At 38.6% G+C, this 26,072-nt stretch overlaps 1 protein-coding gene across 1 annotated transcript in view; it reads right to left on the reverse strand.

Annotated features, from left to right (window-relative positions):
• Nucleotides 1-26,072, reverse strand: part of LOC131067385 (25S rRNA (cytosine-C(5))-methyltransferase NSUN5) — a 246,450-nt gene that overhangs the window by 77,594 nt on the left and 142,784 nt on the right. The window contains exons 8-9 of the mRNA XM_058002363.2: nt 11,749-11,893; nt 10,298-10,359 (exon numbers count right to left, since the gene is read on the reverse strand). Of these exons, the coding sequence (XP_057858346.2) occupies nt 10,298-10,359; nt 11,749-11,893 (207 nt within the window). The remainder of the gene's footprint in view (nt 1-10,297; nt 10,360-11,748; nt 11,894-26,072) is intronic.

Here is a 26,072-nt window from a genome sequence, read left to right on the forward strand (position 1 = left end):
GTTCATCACAGTCTTGGTTCTAAAGATCATTTCAAGGCTCAAAAAATGCTTCTTTTCTAAATTTTCCTGTTTAATGTCTGACAATCAACTCAGAATAAACAAATAATCATTTCTTTGAATCTTTTATGCTCTTGACTTCACATGATATATTATTCCCTAAGAGATTCAATGTTGTATATAATAGATTTGGATGAATATATTAGAGGGGAAGCAGTCATACATGGAAAGGCAAAAACAAATTATTGCAGTGGAGTCTAGCAAAACAAACATTATGTAATAGACTCTCTCAATCCAAATGAGAATTGCAGGATTCAACTCTTTGAAAACACAAAGCAACTTAACTGTTAAATAATTCTGACAGAAGAGTTTGAAGAGCAAGGAGAAAGAAGAAAGTATATGATACCATCCATGTGGTATTATTATTGAACACCCATCTTAGCCTTAACATTTAACATAACGACCTCCTTAGCCCTATTAGCATTTTTTGGGGGATAGTTTTTAAGCCCACTGTGATGATATACTTTCAATTCCCCATATGCCAAAGAAATTGTGTGATATCTAACACAGAAGCCAAAAATATAATACACATAACAAAGTACAGATATGCCAACAAAGGACAACCAAAGTTATCCATGTCTAGAGCAAACTTTGCACAAAGAGGAACATGAAATTGGTACTAAAACTGCAATATTTCAAGAGAAGATCAAATTAAAGAAATTATTCTCAAAGGATTCAAACTAAAAATAGAGAAGGTGAGCACTCTCAATGAAACAAGAAACTGTCTTATCATCACATAGTCACCACCATCAATCTAGAGTAGTCATTCTGCCTTTCCAAACATGGAAATCGACAGCAACTTAATCAAGAGATAAAATTAAATGCGATGAGTTTTCCATTAATGATCACATACAATGAACGAAAGCTCACTTAGGCCATAAATTAATTAAAAGGTTGACTGGTAGAAGGGAGTTGTTAGCATAACTTAAAAGCCAAAACAAATAGAGAAAGAGGCAACTGAGATACATGGGAGTGGGTAGGAAATCAATATCCCTAAACAGTTAATGAAATAATCATCCATGTAACGGAGTATGAACTAGAATGAGTAATTCATAAAATACTCAAATGATGATCATATTAGAATAAAAATGTCAATATCCTGATAACCAAGGCAAAATAATTATCATTAAAAAATAGAGTATAATGGTAGTGAAAAGAGTTACACAAAAACCCTTCCAAGTGCACGCTTGTAGAGAAAGATAAAAAGTGCATAGTTGAAAACTACAAAGTGCAAGATACAATTTGATCTATCAAAATAAATCCTATAATAAATTGTAATAATTGTGTAAACTTGGAATGCTAGGAAGTAATACTATTGACTAATACATCAAGCTTTGAAAGTTTAGGATGGTGAGTGCGAAATTTTATTTTAGGGCATCTACTGCAGACAGCAAGGTGTGTGGTGAAGCTTCTAGAGTGAGTGGCAGGGACACAGGGTTACTGACTTCAGATGGTATGGATTTAAGGCTGAAGATGATGGTATAGATCCAATACAGCAGCTTCTCAATCCTTGTTAGCATTTTGGTTTTCCTGTGCAGAGTGTGGAGTACTTTATGATTTTAAGGGAAATGATTGGAGGAAAGATATGTTGTGACGTTTTCACACATTGCCCCATTGCAAATGGAGACCCCCTACTTTTTAGGCCCTTCCGGTCTTTTGGCTTTTCTTTTCGGGTCTTTTCACAGCAGTCTTGTCAGTCTCTCTGCTTTGCAAGTTTTTCGAGGTCATATTGATTAAATCTGTTTTTTGTTTGAGCGAATTTGGTGAAGTCTAAGGCATGTTTCATCAATTTTAGGGTTTTTGCCTTCAGTCCTAGATTTTAGGGGGTTTCTTTTAGGGTTTTGGAAAAACAGAACTTAGAACTGGAATTAGGACCCTTCAAGGAACCTCCCAGTAAAATTTGAGCGAATTCTGAGCACTTACTATTTTTAGTAAGTTTCACTGCCTCTCGGATTGGTCTAATTTTGCCAAAAATCAAACTTACTATTTTTAGTAAGTTTCTATTTTTAGTAAGTGCTTTCCTGACCTATTTTGCCCAAACCTTGACATTTTGAAACACTTACTATTTGGGAAAATCTATTTTTCGCAGGTTCTTCACAGGAAAACACTGAAAACTGAACATCCTTGAAGACGCTGAAGACTGAACGCTCCTGAAGATCATTTCTAAATCTGGAAGAGTCAAAAGGCAGACAAGTTGGATCAAAAAACTGGTTAAGTTTGGAACTCCTATTCCAGAAGAGGAAAGCGTGGAAAATCATCCAAGTCCAGAAAGACACTTCAAAATCACAAATATCACTTCAGTTCGAAGGAGATCAAAATGTTCTAAGCCCGGAAGATTGAAAAATGAATTTCCATGTCGGGGAGAAATCCACACATGAATTTGGAATAAGGCACCAAATCCAACTGAGTTTGGAATTCATAAAATTATGAAGAATCCTCCATCATGTGGTTTTAGCGCCCAGGTGTGCAATGACAGAGGATAACCTTCCCACACCACCTAGCAGAGGCCAAGGCAACCAACATGAGGGCGAGACAGCACCAGGAAAGGAAGAGAGGAATGAGGATATTTTCCATTAGGTAATTGATGTGGTTGATGTGGAGGCATCACCTCCACCTAGAACGACCCCTCGTCCGAACGCAGCATTGACCCAGTTGAGCCCTATAGGAGGTACTAACCGCTAGGAGGAAACCATCAACTCATGGCTCCTGGAGACATTGGGGGTACGAGTGGAGAACTTACCAGAGCTTCCATCTTCACCTAGCGGAGTCGGCAGCACTGACAAGATGGAACCGCCATTTGGCGAAATGGAGTTTCAAGGAGGGGATCCTCAGCAGACTGATCAGAGGACATTACAGCATGCACCTAGAGAGCAGGCAGGAGGGGAGGAATCCTCTTCTCCTCAAGAAGAGGAACTTGTGCTTCGACTGGGGAAGCCCAATCCCGAGGATCTGATTGGCACTATGCAGCAGTGTGCATCCCAGCTAGAAGGGATGGGGAACATTGTAAAGGACATTGAGGTTGGACAGGACCCTAATGTTCCCAAAGTGGCAGAACGACTCTTGTCTTTTATGAAGGAAGGCTATGAGGGAGAGTTCTTTCGCTGCTTCACGGCCAAGGGATGGTTGAAGTCTGAGACTTCGGAGATGATTGACACATGGACGGCCAACCAGTTAGTGACTGAAGAGCATGGTGTGTGTGGCTTCTTGCACGGGATTGAGACTGCATTTCGGGATCTAGTCTTGAAGTACCACAAGATGGCAATGGTCAAGATGGAATCCATAACCGCACAACCAGATCAAGCCTTATGGGAGGCCGAGGCTGCCAGGAAGACATTGACCAACCACATCCAAAAAAGCCAGGAGCAACTGGCCCAGGAGCATTCACGAGTGACATAGTTGGAGGAGACGGTGGCCAAACATGTTTAGGAGTTGGATGTGAGTGGCAAGCAGAAGACGGAGCTGGCAGCCAAGGTGGCAAAGTTGGAGGCTACCCTGGCACGTGTTGTGCTCATGCACCCTATCTATCAAGGGACGCCATTGTTTTTGATCTAGACTCCTCGACGGGATGAAGGAGAGATAGAGCCTGTGTTTGAAATTGCCGGTGAAACCTAATGAAATGTCAAATGTAATCGTGATTTTTGCATTCTACCCTACGTCTCGCCTAGCAAAGCTGAATAAAACTTAAAACTCGTCAAGCTTGCAAAATCGGCTTGTAAGCCGAAAATGACTAATTGTCCAAAATCGCACATAAATGTCCATTTGGGCCGAAAACATCCAAGTTTGCAAAAAAACCTCATTGGCCGAAAATGACAGAAAGAAGACATATTCGCCCGAAGGTGAAAAGACCGAAAGTGACAAGCTCGCAATATTGGCTCATAAGCCGAAAAGGCAATGAAAGATATAAAATTGCACCAAATACCCCAATGAGTTTGAAAATCACCAGATTGGAAGAGGAAAGGTCGTGCATTTTGGCTTAAGAGCCCGAGTTTCACCTAAGTCAGGAAGGGCATGATCCAAACTCTACCCTTTTCTCACGTTTGCCAGAATGCGAGGATGCAGGAGCGCGAGATCAGAACCAAGCATTGGGAAGCATGTCGTTGGACCCCAATTTGAAGTCCACCACTGAGACCAAAGACCGAAGAACATTCAAAATGCAGCAAATGTGCATTCTCATAAATACACTGCTGGAGGAAATTCCAAAAAATCAGTTTAAATTTTAAAAACTGAAATACTTTATTATACATGACTACCTGTGTGCCCCGCCTAATGAATTTAAAGTAAAGGGACATAGGTTGGTTATCTCTAGCTACCTAATTGACCAAATTGATGTCAAATAGTGGTCGGTAGTTGAAGAGGGTGGTTGAAGGGATAACTGAAAATTAACTAGGCATGGGTTAAAGTTGCCATGCTTCTGGAAGGCGGATTGCAGCCCTTGGATGCAATCAATCCTGGCCTCTGGTTCAATTTGTAAATTCTATAAAAGGCAGGATGCCTCTCCTTGTAAAGGGTTAGATTTTTAGGCAGTTAGAATAGGTTAGAGTTTTGTAGAAAGTTAGATTTTAGTAATAGCATAGAAATGTGGTAGAAATTGTTGTCATAGGCAGCTAGAATCAATATAATGAACATTGATTTGGTGTTTATCATCTTGGTTTTAGTCTGTTTGCATGGTTTCTTTCAGCAATTTAGATAGATCTTTTTGGTGTGCAGGTATCTGATCGATTCAAGTTCATACCATTGAGGATATGTTGATTGTGTATCCTTGTGTATGGTTAGCCTAAGCCTTTAAATCGTGCTTAGTTCAATTGCAGGTGTCCGTTTGAGCTGTGCCAGAATTGGGTGCTTAGCCATTCTCTTGCAGTCTGAAAATCTTCCAAGTCCCCTTGAAGATTGCACCGCTCCTGCAAGGTTGTGAGCCATTCTGACCAAGCAAGGATTGGTTATGCTGAATCTGTCTACCCGCATACCGGTCTTGTTAATCTTAGGTCTCTTAACCCTTCCCTTTTGCTTTTATTTTGCAATCTTAAAATGCAGACCAGCTTGTTGCAAAACGTAAGGCCCCTTGTGCTCCCAGCAAAACGCATTGACTGTTGAGTTATCCCGCAGTCAAGAACTGACATTTGGAACCTTGAGGTTGTCCCCTTTGATTGATTAAAAGCAGCATTAGGGCTTCCTTATACAAGAGAGGATAGGATACTTGGCGAGAACATTTTATTCTGCGTTGGCCCGATAGAGTTGCAGCAATGCGACTTTAGCCACGTTAATAGCATGAAGGGAGGAACAGTTGCGGGGACACGGGAGGAGCTTCAGAAAGCTCACAATAAAGTGGTTGAAGTTACCCACATGGTCAAGATGGCAAGAGAACGGGAATTGGCAGCCACTCAACATGTCCAGCACTTCCAGCAGCGCACAGGCACTTCCCAGTCTTCAGTTCTACCAAGGACACCTTCTCATCCCTCCCAGCACTAGTTTCCTGGATTAGATTAGCTCCCACTTTTGTTTCACTCGTCTGGAAGACAACTACTTTTTGGGGGAGGCTGATGTTAGGCATGAAATAGAATAATACTTTTTATTATGTTTGAAATAATACTTTGTCATGTAATGAACTGGCCATGTGGGGTTCCATAGGGGTAGTTGGAAATTGTGGCGGTTGGGATCTTCGCCAACTCCAAGTAGTATATATATTGTTGTAAGGAACCCCGACAGTAGTATTGATTGTACATCCATTTTACGGAATGCAATAAAGGATATATCAGTCTAGCCTATGTGAATTCTACATGTTCTGTGAATTACTTTATAAATGTTATCTGTGTATTTCCACTCTGATGCTCTGTAATTCAAACTAACGCCAGAGGGAGCAAACAAGCTCTGTAGGAGCAGTATTCTTTTATTTAGTCGAAAAGGCTATTTGTCTTGATCAATTAATTGAATCTTGGATCTGTTTAATTAGTATTGGCTAATGATAATCCTAGAAAGGTCAGGAAGGAAGGCTATCCATGTTCAACTAATAGGGAAACTACCAGAATATAAAGAAACATGTCAACCAGCAGTTCATATAGTTGTTATTGACTATTAGTGTCAGTAGACAACAAAGCAACTGGCTTGTCTAGTGAGTAATATTCCCATGATGGACGTTATTGTTTGTTAGTGTCAGTAGACATTAAGTAGTTGGCTTGTTATAATGGTTAGAAAACTAGTGAGTCAGTGGAACTCAATAATGAAGCTACAAGTCGAGCAAGGGTGGTGAATACTGACAGCGCATTAAACGTGCTTGCAATGTTAAAACCTTGGCCAAGGTGGTGTTGCTTATACAACGACCATCAATTCACATGAACTAGATACACTTGCTAGTCAGATGGTCATACTAGTCAGGGGGTACCTATAGTATGTGACCAACTAGAAGCATGTAGGTTCTACTCCAATCTCAGACGACGATATGACAACTAGATCCAGTCCTTAGTCTGCACCCTCATGAAGGGTGCGACCACTTCCAGTAGGAAGGGATGCGAGAGACTGCCATGTCTAGGGTTGGGTGGAAAAGCCCTTGATGATGCTCTTCCTCACCCAGGCTATGTCGAGGCTTGATACATAAAGCTCCAATTGGGAAGCTAAATAAATTGTAATCTCTGAACTTTTATTTCTTTCTTTTAAATGAAATTCAATATGTTTTTTTTCTTTTCATATTGAATAGCATAATGATATATGTTCCATGTTATTGTTCAATAGAAGATTAATTTCCTTTCAAATGAATCTATTAGATTTTTATCATGCTTAAGAGCAGATAGTAAATTAGTTTTCAATTTCTGCTTAAGTAGTTAAAGTTAGTTTTTGAAATACTCTGAATTGTATCTTAATATAGATAGTAATCTATTTTCTATTGGTATGGTTGGGGTTGTTACATAGATGATATCATCTACTAGACGGGCAAGATTTTCTTGGTTCTTAAGTCTAAGATAAAAGAAAAAATTTCGCGAGTCATTCATGATACACCACTTGTAGGACATCCAAGTTACGTCAAGACATACAAGCGACTTAGAAAGAGATTCTCTTGGAGGGTCTCAAGGATGATGTCTTGTGGCATGTTCATGAGTGCATAACTTGTCAGCAAAACAAGCCAAAACACACTTTACCAACAAGTTTCCTACAATTTTACAACCATTACCTATTGCAAAGCAGAAGTGGGAGAGTATCCATGGATTTATCATAGGTCTATCAAAGGTGTAGGGCGAAGATTGTATCTTTGTAGTGATTGATCGTTTGAACAATTTTGCACACTTCAATGCCATTTCATCAGAGTAGAAGGCAACACAAGTTGCAAAGTTCTTTTTCAAGGAAATGTTCAAGCTCCATGGATTACCTAGGAATATAGTCAGTGACAAGGATAGCAGGTTTCTTAGTACTTTCAGGGAGGAGCTATTCATGTTGGTTGGCTAGGAGTTGACCCCAAGTACCAATTACCACCCTCAGTCCGACAATCAAACACAAATTGTGAACATATTGGTGGAGGGATATCTATGTAAACACTTAGCAAGGCAACAAAAGTCTTTGATAAGGTGGTTGCATTTAGGTGAGCACTGTTACAACACAACCTATCACATGTTGATTAGGATGACTCCTTTCAAAGCATTGTATGGATATGATGCTCCATCATTTGTAGGCTTATTTTTTGGTGACAGCAGAATCCTAAGGGTAATGATTGGATTCAAGAGAGATCGGACATCGTTAAGACAGTTAAGCATAATCTTCAAAGTGCCCAGAATCACCAAAAGATGTATGCAGACAAACAAAGAGTTGAGAAAAGTTTCTTGCCTTAAGAAGGCACTTGAGCAGCACATCACATCATCACCTGAGCTTCCACCATTGGATGAGGAGGGAAGATTGGTTCTATTTTGAATGTCAAAGAGAGGAGATTGAGGAACAAAGTAATCAAACAATATCTTATTAGATGGCGAGACTTGTCAATCAAGGATGCCACTTGGGAAGGTGAACAGATTTTGCAGCATCCTAATCTCCAATTGCCTAAGAGCAAGCAATTTAGGGGAATGGAGGACTGTAATATACCCTTTTGAGGTATGTAGTTAGAAGTCACTAGTTAACCTATTTAATTCTCGTAGGCTAACGTCGAGTTGTAAGGTAATAAATTAAATTAATTATTTAATGTTATCCAATAAAGTACATTTTAAGGGTAGCTTTATTTAATTAATTTGATAAAGCAAGAAAAGTGACTTAAGTGAAATATTAAAGTCACTTTATAAATTGGACCTTAATAAATTATTTAAAGTAGGAATTTGAAAAGCTTTTCAAGAATGTTCTACAGGTTTCTATCAAAAGTGATTCTGGAGCTCATATCTTTATGCTTGGTATATTTTCTCATTTTTAGATTTTGGAGAGCTTCTTAAGGAGCTGAAACCCTAGGATGAAAACCCTAAGGGTGTATAGTTTCAATGGTGCAATTATCTACCCTAGTTGTAACGGTGGAACCACTCAAGTTTCACACTGCATTCAACATTGGAGTTTGAAAATTTTTTGCAAAGACATTTTTTGGTTGCATTTAATGAAGAGCTACAAGCAAAGTGTTGTGGATGCCATTGTGGAGTTTTAAATGTGGTGTGAGAATGGATTGAGAGTGGTGTGGCTATTGAGATACCATTGGCCAATTCAAAAGCTGGGCATGAGAAATTGTGGCAAGTCGAGAGTTTTCATAGATGCGTTTGGACTTGGCGTGAATCTGAAACCTTCATTATTGCCAATTGATTGAGAGTGAGGTGGCCACTGAATATACACATTGGCTGACTATAAGATAACTAGTTTGGCATGTGAGTGGGAAGGTGTTTCATGGGCCTTGGTACTACTTTGGTGCAGGTTGACCATGCATATGGGCTGGTGTTAAAGCTTCCAGAATTGACATGAGTCCTTGGTGCAGCTCATAGTCACTTCGTAGTTGTATCTATCACCTCCTGTGAGGCGTTGAAGGCTACAGAAGGTCAAAACTTGTTGGAAGCAGCAAATAAGTATTTTCTGGTTAGACATGGGACTATTGGAGACTCCATTGAAGGAGTCGAATGTCATTTTTGATATAAACTGATTTCAAATAAATTCTGATATTCATATGTCTGTTCATACTTGCTGATTGGGATCATAAACTATTACTTTTCCTCTCTGAATTTGTAAATGGAAACTGATAAAGTAATCTATAGTGTGTTGTAAGTGATTTCTATTTGCAATTCATGTCTTGGAAGTTTCTGTTATCAATTTCATTATAGTATTGTCATTTGCAAACTGAAATCTCTGTCCATGCACTATCTTTAAAACTCAGACCTGCAATAAACAAAGTCGCGGATACAAATCAGATGGTAAACCTGTAAGCTAACCTTAACAGAAGCTTGCAAATTGCGAAAATAAATGTGCACATTTTTTTGGTGAAAACTTAAAGAGGAATTTTACATAAAAGAGTAGGGAACAGATTTTGAAGCAATACAAGTTGACAGATACAGATTGTGATACAGGTGAAGAGTGGGAGAAGAGCCCAGTTCTTCAGGATTTCCCTTCAGAGCAGGATGTTTTGGAATATTTGGATGGTATTGCCTCAAGGGAAAGGCTGCAGGTAGTGGTCATACCAAAGAAGCAGGAATGCCAGAAAACAGAAATTGAGAAACTTCAAATGGAAGCTCAATAAGTGATTATTGAAGTCTCCCAATGGATGATGGGGCAACTCCCACAAGCATAGGAGGATGACTACTGCCAATGCCTAAAGGTACCTCTAATTTTTGGGTCTTTAGGGTTTTTTGGCTTCCTAGTTTTGTTGTGTTGTTTTTCTCATTTAGTGCAAACTTTTGAGTTGGTTTAGTGATTTTTGGGCTAGTAGGTTTTTTCAGGTGTTGGTTGATTTTCTGTCAGCTGAATTTTAAGTGTTTTTCTAGGAGGTCTTATGCATTTATGAGTTACTTTGTCTGTATTCACACCTGTCTTTATTTGTTAGGGCCTCCAAAGAACCCTCTCTAATTAACTAAAAAAAATAAGAGAGTAAACTTGACCATGAATAAAAGGAGCAAGAAAGATATTAAAAATTCCTTGTCTGGCGTTTCAGGGATGTTCGGTGCCTCTTCCTTGCCAGGTGTTTCAGGGATAAGTACAATTTAGAGCTCCTATTTTAAGGATAATTTTGCTACTATGGCAAAGTACACAATTTGAAAACTTAATTTAAAATTTAAAAAATCCTAGGAAACATGAAAAGTGAAGATACCTTTGAAAACTTTGCTGCATCTGGCCTCAGCTTCAAAAAGTCAGTATGGACGATCTCCACATCTATAAAAGTAGCTTAAGCAAACAAGTAGTGCTATCCACAAATAATTTCAGAAAGATAAATTAATAAAAGTAAATTTCTCTATAGTTATCATTGTAGAGCTTGTTAATGTGATTCAATTATGGCCAGCACTCCTAAATCTATCAACCAACCTCCCATACACGGGATTCAACTAATGGAAATCAGAACATAAACTAATGATTCTACACATACTGTAGCATCAAAACAACAAAAGGAATGATAAATATACCCAAAATGTTATTGTGTAATTTCATCATCTCATTTAAGACAAAGTATAGGAGTATTTCTGGTCTGATAGATTTTCTAGTTATGCATATTTATGAGTAAATGCATTTGTTTGATAAATGGAGTGACTATAAAAGATGTGATGCACTTATGGCCCCTGTTTGGAACATGTGATGGTTATGGTAAGGTCAAGAGTGGATTGCTGCAGTCAACTATCATAACAACCATGTGCATCCATTTATGTACAAGTTGGTACATTCAAGGATTTCCATCCATGAGTCAATCTTGAGTATGCTGCAGAGCATGTGCAATGTATATATTGTGCATTCAAAGGTTGACACAAGCATAACCTCTATGGGCATAAAATGGCACTAAATTGTTGTTTAGTCTAGGTTATAATCACTTAATTATATTTAGATTGTCTAACTTAACATGACAATATAGATCATATTAGAATTGATCAATCTACAATATATATGTTAAGAATAAAAAATCCAAGATAGATCACCATAGATTGCACATGAAGTCATAGAAAGGTTAACCCAATTTTGGCAGCATTTCTTGTTTACTCAGCAGTTGCAGCAACTAGTTAACCATTCTCTCCAATGAGATAGAATGATGACCATAAGGACACATTAATAGCCATATTGTATTGTTTGCAGATACTTGTGTGGTATTGTCAACATTTATTGATTTTTATCAAGATAAGCAAAGCACCAGCATTAGGAAGTCGATCCTCCCATATGTTTTATTATAGTTAATCAAATTATATCTTCAGTGGATCACAGATTCCTCAAAAGCCAAAATCTCCACCAAATCCACCATGTTTCATTAGCATGAAACCACTTTAATGCAAGGGGTGGTTCACAAGCTTTTAATCTCGCTAGTCCCCATCTACTACTAGGCCACAGAAGTTAACATTGTCTATTATTCACCATGCTGGATTATGGTTATATTTTTAATAAACTAGAAAGAACTATAGTCCAGGCCATCATATTGTTTCAAAATGCAATTATACTACATCTCTGCTGACAAAAAGATAGATATGTTGAGCATCATTTAGTTTCAATATAGCATTATACTGGCAGTGCATTATTTACTTTAATCTCAATATAAACAATATTATAACAACTACAAAAGGATACTGGAAGCTCCTGAAAGTTTCACTGTTTCTCTCAACCTCTTTAATCTTTGATCATTCAGCTCACATGCAAAAACCTTTCCCCTTCCTTTCATAAGTCCAGCCAATTGGATAGTCTTATTCCCTGGTGCAGCACAAGCATCAAGGACCTTCAAAAAAAGAAATAACAAGTTAGAGAAGTAGAAGATTAGCATACAAATCCCAAAAATAAGTCATCTGAGGAAATCAACACCAACATTCCTCAGACAAAAACAGGAAGAAATTATACAAGATGAAGGATAAAGAATCAGGGACATTATATTTATTAGAATAATAATTTGTGATTATATCCTTAATGGTCAATATTGTAATATTAGCATAATCTTAGTTAGATTAGCTAGTTTCCTTTTTTGCCGTCTATGATTGATTGTTTCTTTTAGAAACATTGTATCTGTAATTGCTATATGTACATATCATTCTTTCAATAATAATCAAGCAATTACAATTTAATTAACATGGTATCAGAGAAGGAAAACTTTCTTGGCTCCTCAGAAATTTTTTGAATTTCTTCAGGCTCTGGTTTTTTCTGTAATTTGTGATCTTAGAAATCACGTCAGATTTTTGAGCCGCACGACTTCCATTTGGTCTGTTCACAGATTTTTGAAGAGAAAGTTCGAAGTTTTTTTTCAAATCACGTCCGCTATTCTCTACAGTCTGTTTTGCTATTTTTTTTTAAAACGCCCTTCAGCTCACGTTATTTGGTCGATGGCTCTAATCTTTTATGCCATTCAAGTCTTCTTTGCTCACATTTTTGAACCGTTCGTGGGCATCTTCTTTGTTCGTGCATTTTTTTGTCTGCATCATGAAAGTCTTTTTTTTCACAGATTTATTTCACGTGACCTGTCTGTTTGCACGTGGCTTCTTTCACTATGTTTCGTGGCCTGAGGTCGTGTTCTGAAGCCGGCAGCATTTTTTGAGCAACAGCATTTTCTTTGTGGCTCACGATTTGTCTCTGCAACCCACGATGGATTTGTTTCTGCAAGACATTTGTTTTAGAAAGTCATTTTTGAGACAGGTTTCTAAGCCATGTTCTTCAAGTCTTGAACTAGTATATGTTGTGGCTAGGATTTTAACAAAACTCTTGGGTATCTTTTTTTGGTTCTCTGTCGTTGTTTTTGCTCGGATTCTATATTTTCTACTCGGTTTTTTGCATTTCAGATTTTTTGAGATTGTGGCTAGGGTTTTTCAAATCCTTTTTGTGGTAATTTACAAAATAAATTTTCTTCTCTGCCGATTAAGCCTTGAAATTTGTGCCGACATTCTAAACCTGTTTTCAGCACCTTGGAATTTGTGCTTCAAAATCTACCTCTATTTTTTGTGCATTGGGATTCGTGCCTTTGGTTTCATGAAATCAGATTTTCATTATTTTTTCGCCTCTTTAGTTTACCTTGTTTTTTGTGCCTGGAAAAGCATGAAAGATGGCATCTTTGACCAACATTATGTTGGAAGGCAGTCAAAGGTTTAATGGCAAAAATTACAACACTTGGAAGTAGCAAATGATGACCTTTTTGAGTATTGCTGCCTTGATGCTCTCATTATGGGTACAGAGACTCGTCCTACAACAGTTGGACCAAAGTTTTAAAACTTGGACTCGCCACGAACTCAGCAAACCAAAAATTTGGACTCGGACTCGAACTCGTGAAAGACTTGCGAAAGACTCGGCAAGGACTCGGCAAAAAAAAAACCGTAGTTTTACAAAAAAAACATAAAGAAATTAATGCATTTAGAGAACATAAGAGCCATAATTGAAACATTACACGTCATATGATCTACAAACACGCAATATTTGAAATTTCATCACTCATACTCAGACTCATAGTTTCAACTCTAAAATGTATAATAGCAGTATAAGTTTATAAATGTTCACAAAATTACATATAACGATATGTCCAACTCCAAAAGTGAAAAACAACAATGAACAAACCAAAGAGAAGACTACGTCTTCCTCTTTGTATTTCTCCTAATATAGCTCAGTTTTTCAGGCCTTGAGCTAGAAGTAGTAGCAGTGGGTGTTGTGGTTTCTAAATGGTGAGATGATTCTTCTTCAAAGTCAAAGTCCTCATCCTCATCCTCATCCTCAACTTCGTCATCATCTTCATCCTCCATTTCATCCAATCTTGCTCCTTCTACATCTTGTGCTACTCCTCTCTCTATTTCTGCAATTTCTTCTTTGGTAAGGAGGACATCGTCACCATCATTTTGTTCATTCACGATCCAATCACCACATGGATCAATTTCATCCAAGTCAATGGCCTCATGTGAAACACCCTCCACTTGTCTAACTCGAAAGCAAAGGTTGTACCGAACGAAGACTAGATCATTGAGTCGTTTTTGTGTCAATCTATTTCTCTTCTTTGTGTGAATGCTCTCAAATATTCTCCAATTTTGTTCACACCCAGAAGCATTGCATGGCTGAGACAAAACACGGACGGCTATCTTTTGAAGATTAGGCATGCCAGCACCATAATTCTCCCACAATAAATCTACAAAAAACATTTAGAAATATTAGAATTGAGAAAAAAATTTAACAAGCAAGTTTGTAGTTTTTTTTTTGCAGTATTGAACTAAGTTACTAAATTTTTTACCTGGTTGTTGTTTTCCTCTCCTATCAATTGCTAGTTGTGATGAGAAGAGTCTCCCCTCTGCACTCTTGTAGATCTTGAACAATGAATATTTCCAATTTTATAAATAGATAGTCAAAGTGTCAAACTCAAATTCAATAATAAACATTTCCGAATTCATAAATAAAGATAGAGCAATTGCAAATGTCAAATCTCACCTCCAACTCATCAAGAACCTTGCCTCTCAACACAGGATCAGGTGCCATGTTACCAATGCATGCAATAACACCTGCCATGACCTCCTCATCAGCCCTAAATGAATCAGAGAAGTAGAATTTCGGGTTCAAAAAGTAGGCGAAGGCATGTATCGGTTGGTGGAGTTGGTTTGTCCACCTACGATCAATGATGCACCAAAGGATTTCACATTTTCTTGTATTTCCATGATAGTAATGTGAAATGGCCTCTTTGGCCCTATCCATGGCCTCATAAATGAAACCCATTGGCATGCGCTCTCCATCCACCGTACGAAGAACCCTTACCAAAGGTTTTGTCACCTAAAAAAATGAAAACAAATTTTAAATTAGTACAAATTAACCCCTAAAAAATAAAATCAGCAAATAGACAAGATTGTATAAAGTTTACTTTTGTGTTTGTTACTTACCGCAGTCAACTCCTCTCCACTTTTGGTGAACCCTTCATCAAAAACAATGCTCACAATCTTCTCTGCTTCAGGTCTTTTGGAGTATGCAGACCCCAACCAAGCATCAGACACAAACATCTGCTTAAGATGAGGAATGGCACTAAGAATGCTCTGCAAAGTGATGAAGTGGCTAGCAAATCGTGTCACTCCAGGTCGCACAAGGTCCTTGCCATTTGTGTGTTTTCTCATCAAAGCAAGCACCCAAGTATGGTTGTAGATGAATTTGGTGACACTTCTTGCATCTTCAACCACCTTTTTCACCCATCCAATATTCCCAATGTCCTCTAGCATCAAGTCCAAGCAATGTGCAGCACAAGGCCTCCATCTAGTCGTAGAGTGCCTCTCCATAAGCATTTTACTTGTAGATACATATGCAGCTGCGTTGTCCGTGATAATTTCGACAACATTCTCAACTCCAATTTCCTGAACCACCCCATCCACAGATTACACAAAGTCTGCATTTTTTTTTTCATTTGAGGCATCAATAAACTTTAGGAATACCATTGCACCATTTGAAGCCACCAAGAAGTTGAGAAGAGTCCTATTTCGTCCATCTGTCCATCCATCAGATAAAATGTTGCATCCTTTTCTCTTCCAATACCTTTTCTAATCATCAACCACAACTTGTGTATTTTTTACAACTTTCTCTAGCAATGGCCCACTAAAGTCATGACCTGTTGGGGCCTTAAACCCCTTACCCACAACTGTTAATGCATTAACCAAACCTTCCCAATACACATTGTTTGCTGCATTGAAAGATAGATTATAGTAAAACCAAAAGTTTGACTATACCAAAAGTTTGAAGTTGCTATCCTTGCTTGTTCATGCTTCTCTCTATTCCATCTTGTACCTTCAAGTGAACGTTGTGCACCTGGAACATTGCGTGGCACAAAAAAATTAGGGTTTGATCTAACAGGAGTGCCACTAGCCTCACCCTCATTGTCACCAAACGATGAAAGTGACTGATGACCACGAGTATGACCAATGGGACCCGAAGTGGACAATGTGGGATTCATTGCAGCTGCCATGGCTTCTTTTGTTTTTTGCCCTTCTTCCTTTTGAATATCATTCTCAGCAAGAATGGCCTTCATCTCTCTAATAATCTCAGGAGTTGATTTGGGGCATGCCTCCACACCATATCCAGGTATTTGTGCAAGGTGGTATTTTAATCTATTGATTCCACCCGTCATCCATTTTGTACATTCGGTGCAAGTGACCTCCCCCTTTTTTCTTCTTGGAATCCCATATTTCCATACTTTATCTCTTTGTCTTCCTGACCTTCGGGTTGCCCTTGGAGTTGAACTTGCCATTGCTGATTTCACATAAAAAAATAAAAAAATCAATAGGGTTTTATGGAAAATCAACAAAAAAAATGACAATGGATCATTTGGGAAAAATAACAAGAAAAAAATATGAGGAAATAACTTAGGAAAGGAAATAGAAAAAATTTTGGCAACATATCCCCTTATTTTTCAAGATTTTTTGGATTTTCAAAACATGGAAATGATTCAAATTTATTTTAAAAAAAAAAAAGAGAGAAAAAATCCTTGCCTAGATCTCTTTTGCTGATTTTATCTTCTTCCCTCTCCTCCTTCAAACCCTACAAACCTGTTATAACCAAGCAAAAATGCCAAATGATGTGAAAAAATAAAATAAAACTGAGTTTTATTGGTTAAATGGCGTGTAACTGGGCTACGCGAGTCCATATGAAAGACTCGCGAGTCCTTGCAAAAGACTCCCAAGTCTTTCATATGGACTCGCCTCCCAAATCCTTGGCGAGTCGACTCGTGGTTCCCATGGACTCGCGAGTCCGTGGCGAGTCCACGAGTCTTAAAACACTGAATTGGACAAGACCTGGACAAATTTGAAGAGCGCAACCAAGAAGTCGTGATGCTTATCAAACTTTTTGTTACTGATGATCAGCTGCCTCAAGTGCCATCAGGCAAGACAACTGCAGAGATCTAGACTCATATGACGGATCTCAATGAAACATCAAACAGGAGTCGTGCATTCTTTCTAAAGAGCCAACTATTCTCTATAATGATGCTTGAAAATGTCTCTATAGGAGCATCTCGTGAACATCAAGGACATTTGTGATCAGTTGGAGGTGATTGGTTGGAGGATGAAGGAAGAAGACATGGTAATCATCACTTTGAAAATTCTACCAAAGTCTTATGAGCACTTTATTGAGACGCTCAACATTACCTCGACTAATGTTAACTTGAAGTTTCCAAAGTTGTGCAACAAACTTCTATAGCAGGATCGCTGGAAACAACAGTTTGACAACAGTGCCAGTTCGTCCTCCACAAAACAAGCTTTCGCAGCCAAATCCTTTCACAAGGATAAAGGCAAATCTCAGTCATCTCAACAGAAGAGGTTTTCTCCATCATTAGAAGGCTCGAAGAAGAAGAACGTTCAGTGCAACTATTGTCACAAGTACGATCACATAAAGCTGGAATGTCAAAAACGCTTGGTTGCTCAGTCCAAGCAAGGAGGCTCTCAACCTAAGGCGAATGTTGCAGAGCACACTGAGAAAAATGAATCTGCCTTTTATGCCTTCATGGCTAAAAGACCTACAGATCATGTGATGTCTTATGCTTGGTACATCGATTCAAGTGCTTCTCAACACTTCACTCATCACGGTGACTGGTTCACAGAATATCAGTCGTTTTCAGATTCTATGATTTTAGGAGGAGAAGATTATACTATTGTCAGCAAGGGCAATGTACAGATTCAATCTGGAGGGAGGAATTTGATTTTCCTCAATGTCTAGTAAGTTTCAGGAATGGAACTCAACCTTCTCTCTGTCAATCAGATTGTGACACACTCTCCTCAGCTCGATGTGATCTTCAGTTCACATAAGTGCAGTATTGTTGACCGGGAGACTTAGTCTACAACAGAGAAACGAGAATCGCCTAGACTCGCCCAAACTCGACGAATCCGGGTCCGAGTCATGCCTCCCGAGTCTGTAGAGCTCAAACTCGAACTTGACCGAGTCCAAGAGGCAGACTCGCCAAGTTGGTGAGTTTGGCCTAAAATCGCCAAACTCGGCGAGTCTCGTGCCTGAAATTCGATCGTCGGCTGGGTTAAACTAAATAACAAAAAAAAAACATTTTAAAAAGTTTTTTTAACTTTTTTTTTTTGTTATTTATCCTTAGCCCCTAAAAGTGAATTTCATTTCATTCACTTGCGAAAATAGGAGTAAAGTGAGTCGTGAAGAAAAACAAGGGTGCATTGAAGAAAAACCAGCAAGGAGGAAGCTCAAGATTTCTTCCATTTATCACATTGGGGCTGCATTGTGTTTGGATTTGGTGCATCAAGAGTTGGATAGGAAGAGTTTGCAGCTCATTTCAAGATTGTTGTAAGAGGTAAGATTGTTTTTTTTGAGGTTTTTTTGTTTCTTGTGTGCAAAAATTCCATTTTCTATTCATTTATTTTGAAAGTTTTACATTTTCTTCCAAAATCTTTTGTATGTTACTATGTAGGGTTTGTAATAAAAAAAGTAGGGTTTGTCAAACCCTACAATTTTTTTTTTTAACAAATTTACAAACCCTACCTTAGTTTTTTTGAAAAAAATGTTCAATGAAAATGAATGCACAACAAAGAATGAATGTATTAATTTCTTTTTGTATTTGTAATGTTAAAAAAGTAGGGTTTGTCAAACCCTACAATTTTTTTTTAAAACAAATTTACAAACCCTACCTTAGTTTTTTTTGAAAAAAATGTTCAATGAGAATGAATGCACAACAAAAAATGAATGTATTAATTTATTTTTGTATTTGTAATGTTTTATTGCAGCAACCTTCACTTTCTTATTTGCCTCAAGTTTCACAAAACTATCATACAATGTCTTCTAGTTCTTCTAGACCCCCCATTAAAAAGGACCCTGCTTGGAAATTTCATGAGGATTTTCCAGGGCAAAAAAAGGGGTAGACAAAGTGTTTCTTTTTTTACAAAACAATATTCCATGGAGGCATATATAGATTGAAATACCATATTGTTGGTGTGCATGGGCATGATGCCAACCGATGCATTGAAGCAACGACTGAGGCCATATGCGAGTGCTATGTAATGGTTGAAGCAATTGAAAACAAAAAGAAGCAAAAGGATGATCTTGCGGCCATTGGAAGTGGGACAGCTTTAGGTTGTGTTGGAGGCCCTTCTTCCATGCCTCCATATCATCCCACTCACCATGCTACTGCTGGTACTAGTGCTTCTGCTTCTGCAAGTGCCACTACTCGTGTTCCTAGAACTGCCAGTGGTAGTGGAGTGTTACCATTGGACCTAGAATTCGTAAATCTAGGTTGGATACCTTCTTTGCACCTCGCACTACTCCTGGGTCCCAACAGTCGCTTGAGGGCATGGGTTGGAACAAGGAGGTCCATGATGCCGCTAAAATGGCAGTTTGCAAGTTTTGGGTCTACGGCAGTGTTCCATTCTTTACAGCCAGGTGAATGTTTTATGTTTGATTGTTTTATTTTTTATACTTTGATTCTTCATTTTATTGTTTCTTGTACATACTACATAGTACATACTTAACTTATCTCATTTAATTTATTTGTGATAGGTCTCCTTATTGGCAAGAAATGGTTGATGCCCTTACCATATGCGAGGCGGGGTTCAAAGCCCCTTCTGAGTTTGATTAGAGGGGGCCCATTTTGACTCAATTGGTGAATGATGTGAAGAAGGAATTAGGTGAACAACGCCAGATATGGAGCACTAAAGGTTGCACCATCATGACTGATGGTTGGACGGATAGGAGAAATAGAACTCTCCTTAATTTTCTTGTTTCTTCCGCAGGTGATTGATTAATTTTAGTTTCATTTAGTCATTAATTTTTTATTTTTCATTTAATGATTTATTGAATGATCATTGATCTTGCTTTATTTTTTTTATTTCAAGGGGCACCGTTTTCATCAAGTCCATTGATGCCTCCGCCCATTGCAAGAATGACACCTACCTATGTGAGCAGATAGAGGAGGTGATTGATGAGGTGGGTGAGGAGAACGTGGTACAGGTGGTGACCGACAATGCAGCAAATTATGTTGCTAAAGGTAAACTTTTGATTACAAACTAATTTTGTTTGCAAATTAATTACTATTTTGTAACTTCATTAATTACAATGCAACAAATTATGTTGCTGCAGGTAGACTATTGATGGAGAGGCACCCATCTATAGTTTGGACTCCATGTGCCGACCATTGCATTGACCTCATGTTGGAGGATATTAGAAAACTCCCATGGGTCAAGAGATGTGTAGAAAGGGCAAGAAACATGTGCAAATTTGTATATAATCATTCATGGGTGTTGGCTCTTATGAGACAATACACAGAGCAGAAGAAGTTAGCTCGTCAAGGAATCACAAGATTTGCCACAAACTTCATCACATTGCAGTCCATGCTTCACTGTAAGTCGGCCTTGAGATGTATGATTGTTGGTGAGGAGTGGTCTTCCTCATCCTATGTTGCCACCCCTGCAGGGAAAGATATGGCAAACTACATTTTTTATGAGCGAGACTTTTGGATCCCTTGTGATGAGATAGTGAAGGTAAATTTTTTATAAATTCTACAATTTAACTTTTTGTTTTATAACTTATTCATCATATTCTCTTATTTGCTCATTTTTCTAAATTACACTATTTTCAATTTTGCAGTTTGTTAAGCCCTTGGTGGCTCTGTTGCGAGTTGCAGATGGAGAAAATCCCGCAATGGGATACATAAATGAGGGCATGGATAGGGCGAAGGAGGGCATCAAATCCGTCTATGGAGGAGATGAGAGCAAGTATGGTCCCATTTGGGAGATCATTGATAGAAGATGGCATCTTCAGTTTCATAGGCCCATCCATGCAGCAGCCTATTATCTGAATCCGACATTCCATTTTAGCCCTAGTTTCAAGGCTGATGTGGAGGTCCTTAATGGGCTATACTCAATCATAGAGAAGATGGCACCTGCTCGTTCTACTCAAACAGAGCTTATTCGAGAGCTACAATTGTTCTCAAATGCACAAGGGAAGCCTTCTCTCGTCCTATCGCCAAAGAAAGTAGGACAACTATGATGCCAGGTAAAAATAAATTGTAAGGCTTAATTTTAGTTTTATTGTATATTGTTAAATGAGTTTATGAGTGAGACTGATTTTATTTATTTTTCTCATTTCAAACTCAAATAATTGGTGGAGCTTTTTTGGCCCAATGACACCAAATCTTCAGAAGTTGGCCATTCGCATCTTGAGCCAACCATGTAGCACATCTGGTTGTGAGCGCAATTGGACTATGTTTGAGCACATACACTCCAAGAGGGGCGATAGATTATTCGTGGAGGAGATGAATGATCTCGTCTTTGTTCACTACAACCTCTGCCTGAGAATGAGAAAGAATGCATTAGCTGACATCTCTCCTATCATTCTAGATGACGTTGATCCTGATGCAGAGTGGGCCACTAAGATAGATCCTGTGGTTGTCTTTAATGATGATGACACTGATTGGATCGACCAGGTAGATATAGAGGTTGAAGCTGTAGCCATGGCAAAGGAGTGGAGAGCACGAGCAGAGACAGGAGATTCAGAGGTAGATAGTGACACAGATGTTCTTGATGTTGGTGAGCATGGCATGGTGTCACGGGGAGCAGCTATGGCTGCCGAATCATCCAGGACCTGCCTTGGACGCCTTCGCAAGGGCCCAGGACCAGAGGGTGCATGCTCCTCTGAGCCATAGGCTTGTAGTTGTATTTACCTTTGGTATTTGTATGGAACATTTGATGATGATCGATGACATGGATTTTTTATTCCATAAGTTTTGTAATATTGTATATATTTGACAATATTTATATGATGCAGAGCATCTATCACAAACCATAAAACCTTCATTCAAGGGTAGACTTTAAACTTGAATCAAGAGGCATATAAAAAGATAAAACATTCTTCTCAACTCTAAACCAATTTCAAAGGTTATATTACATCCCTACAGACCTTCATTCAATATTTCAGATCATAACATTCACCATAACATGAGAGAACAAATTATTATTTGCCATGGAATACCTTAGTTCAGGGTTTCATCCCTTAAAAATTGTTTTAACCAAAATAATCATAAAATATTCAATTCTTAACAAAATCAAGTAAGACAAAAAGCACTGGAAAGATGATTCAGAGACCTTTACAAAACATATAGCCTTTCTTCATTATGATCCCTCATGTGACCACACCAAATGCTGCAATCGGACTGCTACTGCCTTCACCAGTCTGCCTTTCACCATGAACTGTAACAAACAGTCATCAATAACTTCTTAAATATTGATCCTAAATAAAATTGCTCCTGTTAGACTTTAGATTACTGAGTTACACAGGTTCTCTCCAAATTTCATCCAAATTCAACGGTTAAATAAAAAGTTATGAGCGTTTCCCAAAAACGGGTAACCCTTGGCAAGGTTTTGACAATTATTGTAAAAACAAACATATCTTGCCAAATACTCCACAAAAACGCATAAGAAATGATTCATCTGAAAGAAATTTCATTAATCTATCATTCAAAAACCTCTACATATAAAAATACACCAAATTTGATCCTCCATGGATCTATGACAGCCATAGATTCTTTAAAACCTCATGATAGTTTGAGGGTTTGATGGATAATCTTTGTCAAATCCCCTCCAAACTGATCTACCCCATTGATTTTGACCAAACATGCTTTTATAAACCATTTCCAACTCCTTCCTAACTACTCTAACCACCTCATGACCAATGGATTTCATTCTTACACTTTTGTTGCACTTCTTGGCAATGTTGCAACTTTGCAATTTTACAATTTTTTGCATTTTTGACATAAATGACTCTAACCCTTACATGGACACTTTTAACACTTCAATATGGACCAAGTATGATATCTTTGGACAAAAATGGCTCATTTAGCCTTATATATTATAATTCAACGGACTCAAATAACCTTAATACATTATGAATGACTCAAATACAATAAAATTGCACATATTGTGACTTTTGACCTCCTGGTATGCTTGTGTGCTTAGGTGCCTCTGCACCATTATATATCTATGTTTGTCATTTCCTTCAATTACAATTTGCGTTTATGCTAATGTGATTGATGTATACTTGTGTATGTAATCAAATGAGACGAGTTTGATGATGTTATTGTGTCTTTAAGGTGTATTCAATAAAGGGTGCATGAAACAAGTTTTAAATCTTCAAAAATCTCTAAATTTCTTGAGTTTTTCACTTTCCCGAGTCCAGCCAAGTCTGACTCCGAGTCCGATCCGAGTCCGAGTCCCGTTTCTTTGGTCTATAGTCGCTCTCGGTCTTGAGGATCATGGTCTATACAGACTCATTGATTCGGGTGATTCTCAGGAGCATGCTATGGCAACTAAGCACTCTTCCATCAACAACCTCTAGCATCAGCGATATGGGCACTTGAATGTGCACTATCAATCTCATCTTGTTCAAGAGGATTTGGTTACTGGATTGTCGGAGATTCAGACCTAGAGTCTAGGAGTTTGTAGAGCTTGTCAGGCTAGAAAGCAGCATCGGACCACGTTTTCGGATGGCGACTCTTGGCAGACTTCCACGGTATTGCAATTGGTTCATGCTGACATTTGTGGGCCAATGAACACTCCTTCAGTTATTGGGTCTAGGTATTTCTTATTATTTGTTGATGATTTTAGTCGCAAAATGTGAGCATATTTTCTTCAACAAAAAGCAGAGGTGTTTAGTATGTTTCATAAATTTAAGGCCAACATAGAAAAAGAGTCTGGTCAACACATAATTACTCTAAGGTCTAATAAATTGGGGGAAGTTTTGTTCTTCTTCTTTCTCCAACTTTTGTGAACATGGTATTAAGCATCAGTTTACAACACCTTACACCCCTCAGCAAATCGGAGTCATTGAGTGGCGCAACTATACGATAACCAAAATGGCTTGATCTATGCTGGAACATTAAAGTGTTCCAAAGAAATTTTGGGTGGAAGCAATCTACACTACTGTCTATCTCCTAAATCGGTCTCCTACAATGGTTGTCAAGAAGAAGACTCTAGAAGAGGCCTGGTCAAGCCGCAAGCCCAAAATCAGTCACTGGAAAGTCTTTGGATCCACAGTGTTTGTTTGGATTCTTGATGCAAGCACACCAAGTTGGCTTCCAAGAGCCAGAAACTCATGTTCACTAGCAACAGCGACAATCACAAAGCTTACCGGTTGATTGATTTAGACACAGATCGTCTCATATTCAGTCGAGATGTGGTCTTTGATGAAGAACGAGGGCCTTTTCAGCTCTCTTCTCTTGTGTTGTATCTAGAGGATCAACCTTTGAAGGCTAAGGATTTGGGTGTCCATCTTTCATTAGGTCCAGTTGATAGGAGGGATACAGCTGTTCTAAGCTCTATACCTATCAGTTCTTCTATAGGGTCTCCCAGACAAGCAGTGACTCCACCTGACTATCCTCAAGATCCTTCTGATCTTTTGTTTGATGATTTTGCTCCCGCTGCACCTCCTGATCTAGATGTTCGTATTTCTACTCTCTGGCCTAAATTGTGGGCTAAGACCATTGGTGATATTCATGATGATGAGCTCATTGAAGGTAGATCAGCTCAAAACAAGAGCAAACACCCTGATTCAGTTAATTTTGCTCTTACGGCCAACATTCACAATGTATGAGCCTCAAACATACTTTGAGGCTAAAGGGATACCTAAGTGGGAACAAGCTATAGAGGCATACTCTGAAGAACAACACTTGGGTTTTGTCTAATCTTCCACTAGGGAAGAAACCCATTAAATGGGTCTATAAGGTCAAGTATTAGGTTGATGGTACATTGGAATAAGTACAAAGCTCGGCTAGTAGTGAAAGGCTTCTCTCAGCATGAAGGTATTGACTAGGAGGAGACCTTTGCTTCGACAGCAAAGATGAGTACCATCAAACTAGTTCTAGCAATGGCAGCTCAATTTGGCTAGAAGGTCCATCAGATGGACGTCAAGAATGCCTTCCTCAATGCTGAATTGTAGGAAGAAGTCTACATGACGCAGACTCCTGGATCCAAGGTTGTTGGTAAAGAACACCAGGTGTGCAAACTGGTGAAAGCACTCTATGGCTTGAAATAGGCTCCTTGGGCTTTTTACATGAAAATTGATAAGTACCTCATTGATCAAGGCTTCTAGAGGAGTCCTGTGACTCAAATCTGTATGTCAAAACCATTGGTAATGATATCATCCTTCTTGCCATATGAGGGTGATCTAATTATCGTTGGCAGATCGGTACTTTTAATTCAGGAAATCAAACAGAATTTGTGCCAATCGTTTGACATGACCGACCTAGGGCTTTTGCATTAGTGCTTAGGTGTTGAAGTCTGGCAGAATAGTGACATCTTCATCTCTCAGTCGAAGTATGTCAAGGCTCTACTAGACAAGTTTCAAATGTAGGACTGCAAACCTGCATCTACACCTATAGAGAAAGGCCTGAAGCTGTCGGCCAAATCCGACTCTCCTATTGAGAATGAATCCACATTCAGACAACTAGTGGGCAATCTCATCTATCTCACCACCACTAGACCTGATCTCAGTTATGTTGAGCTACATTTCTCGCTTCATGACAGGACCTACAGCTAAACACTGGGATGCAGCAAAGCGTGTCCTGCGCCATATCAAGGGCACTTCTGACTTTGGCATTTTGTATAGTAGAAACAAAGACCCTAGACTCATTGGTTACACAGACTTAGATTGGATAGGCTTGTTGATGATAGAAAATCTACATTTGAGTATGTCTTTAGTTTGGGAACAAGTGTCGTTACTTGGACTAGTAAGTAGCAACAGACCGTAGCTCTTTCCTCTACCGAAATAGAATATCAGGGAACTGTAAAAGCAGCTTGTGAGGTAGTTTGGCTTCGAAGGATGTTTTCGGACATGCAAATGTCTCAAGCAGGTCCTTCACCCCTCTTCTGTGACAATCAAGGGGTTCTCAAACGTGCTAAGAATCTAGTCTTCCATGAACGAACCAAGCATGTCGAGCTTCACTGTCATTTCATCTGGAAGCTAGTTGA

The sequence above is a fragment of the Cryptomeria japonica genome, chromosome 6 (genome assembly GCF_030272615.1).
Source record: "Cryptomeria japonica chromosome 6, Sugi_1.0, whole genome shotgun sequence".
NCBI lineage: Eukaryota > Viridiplantae > Streptophyta > Pinopsida > Cupressales > Cupressaceae > Cryptomeria > Cryptomeria japonica.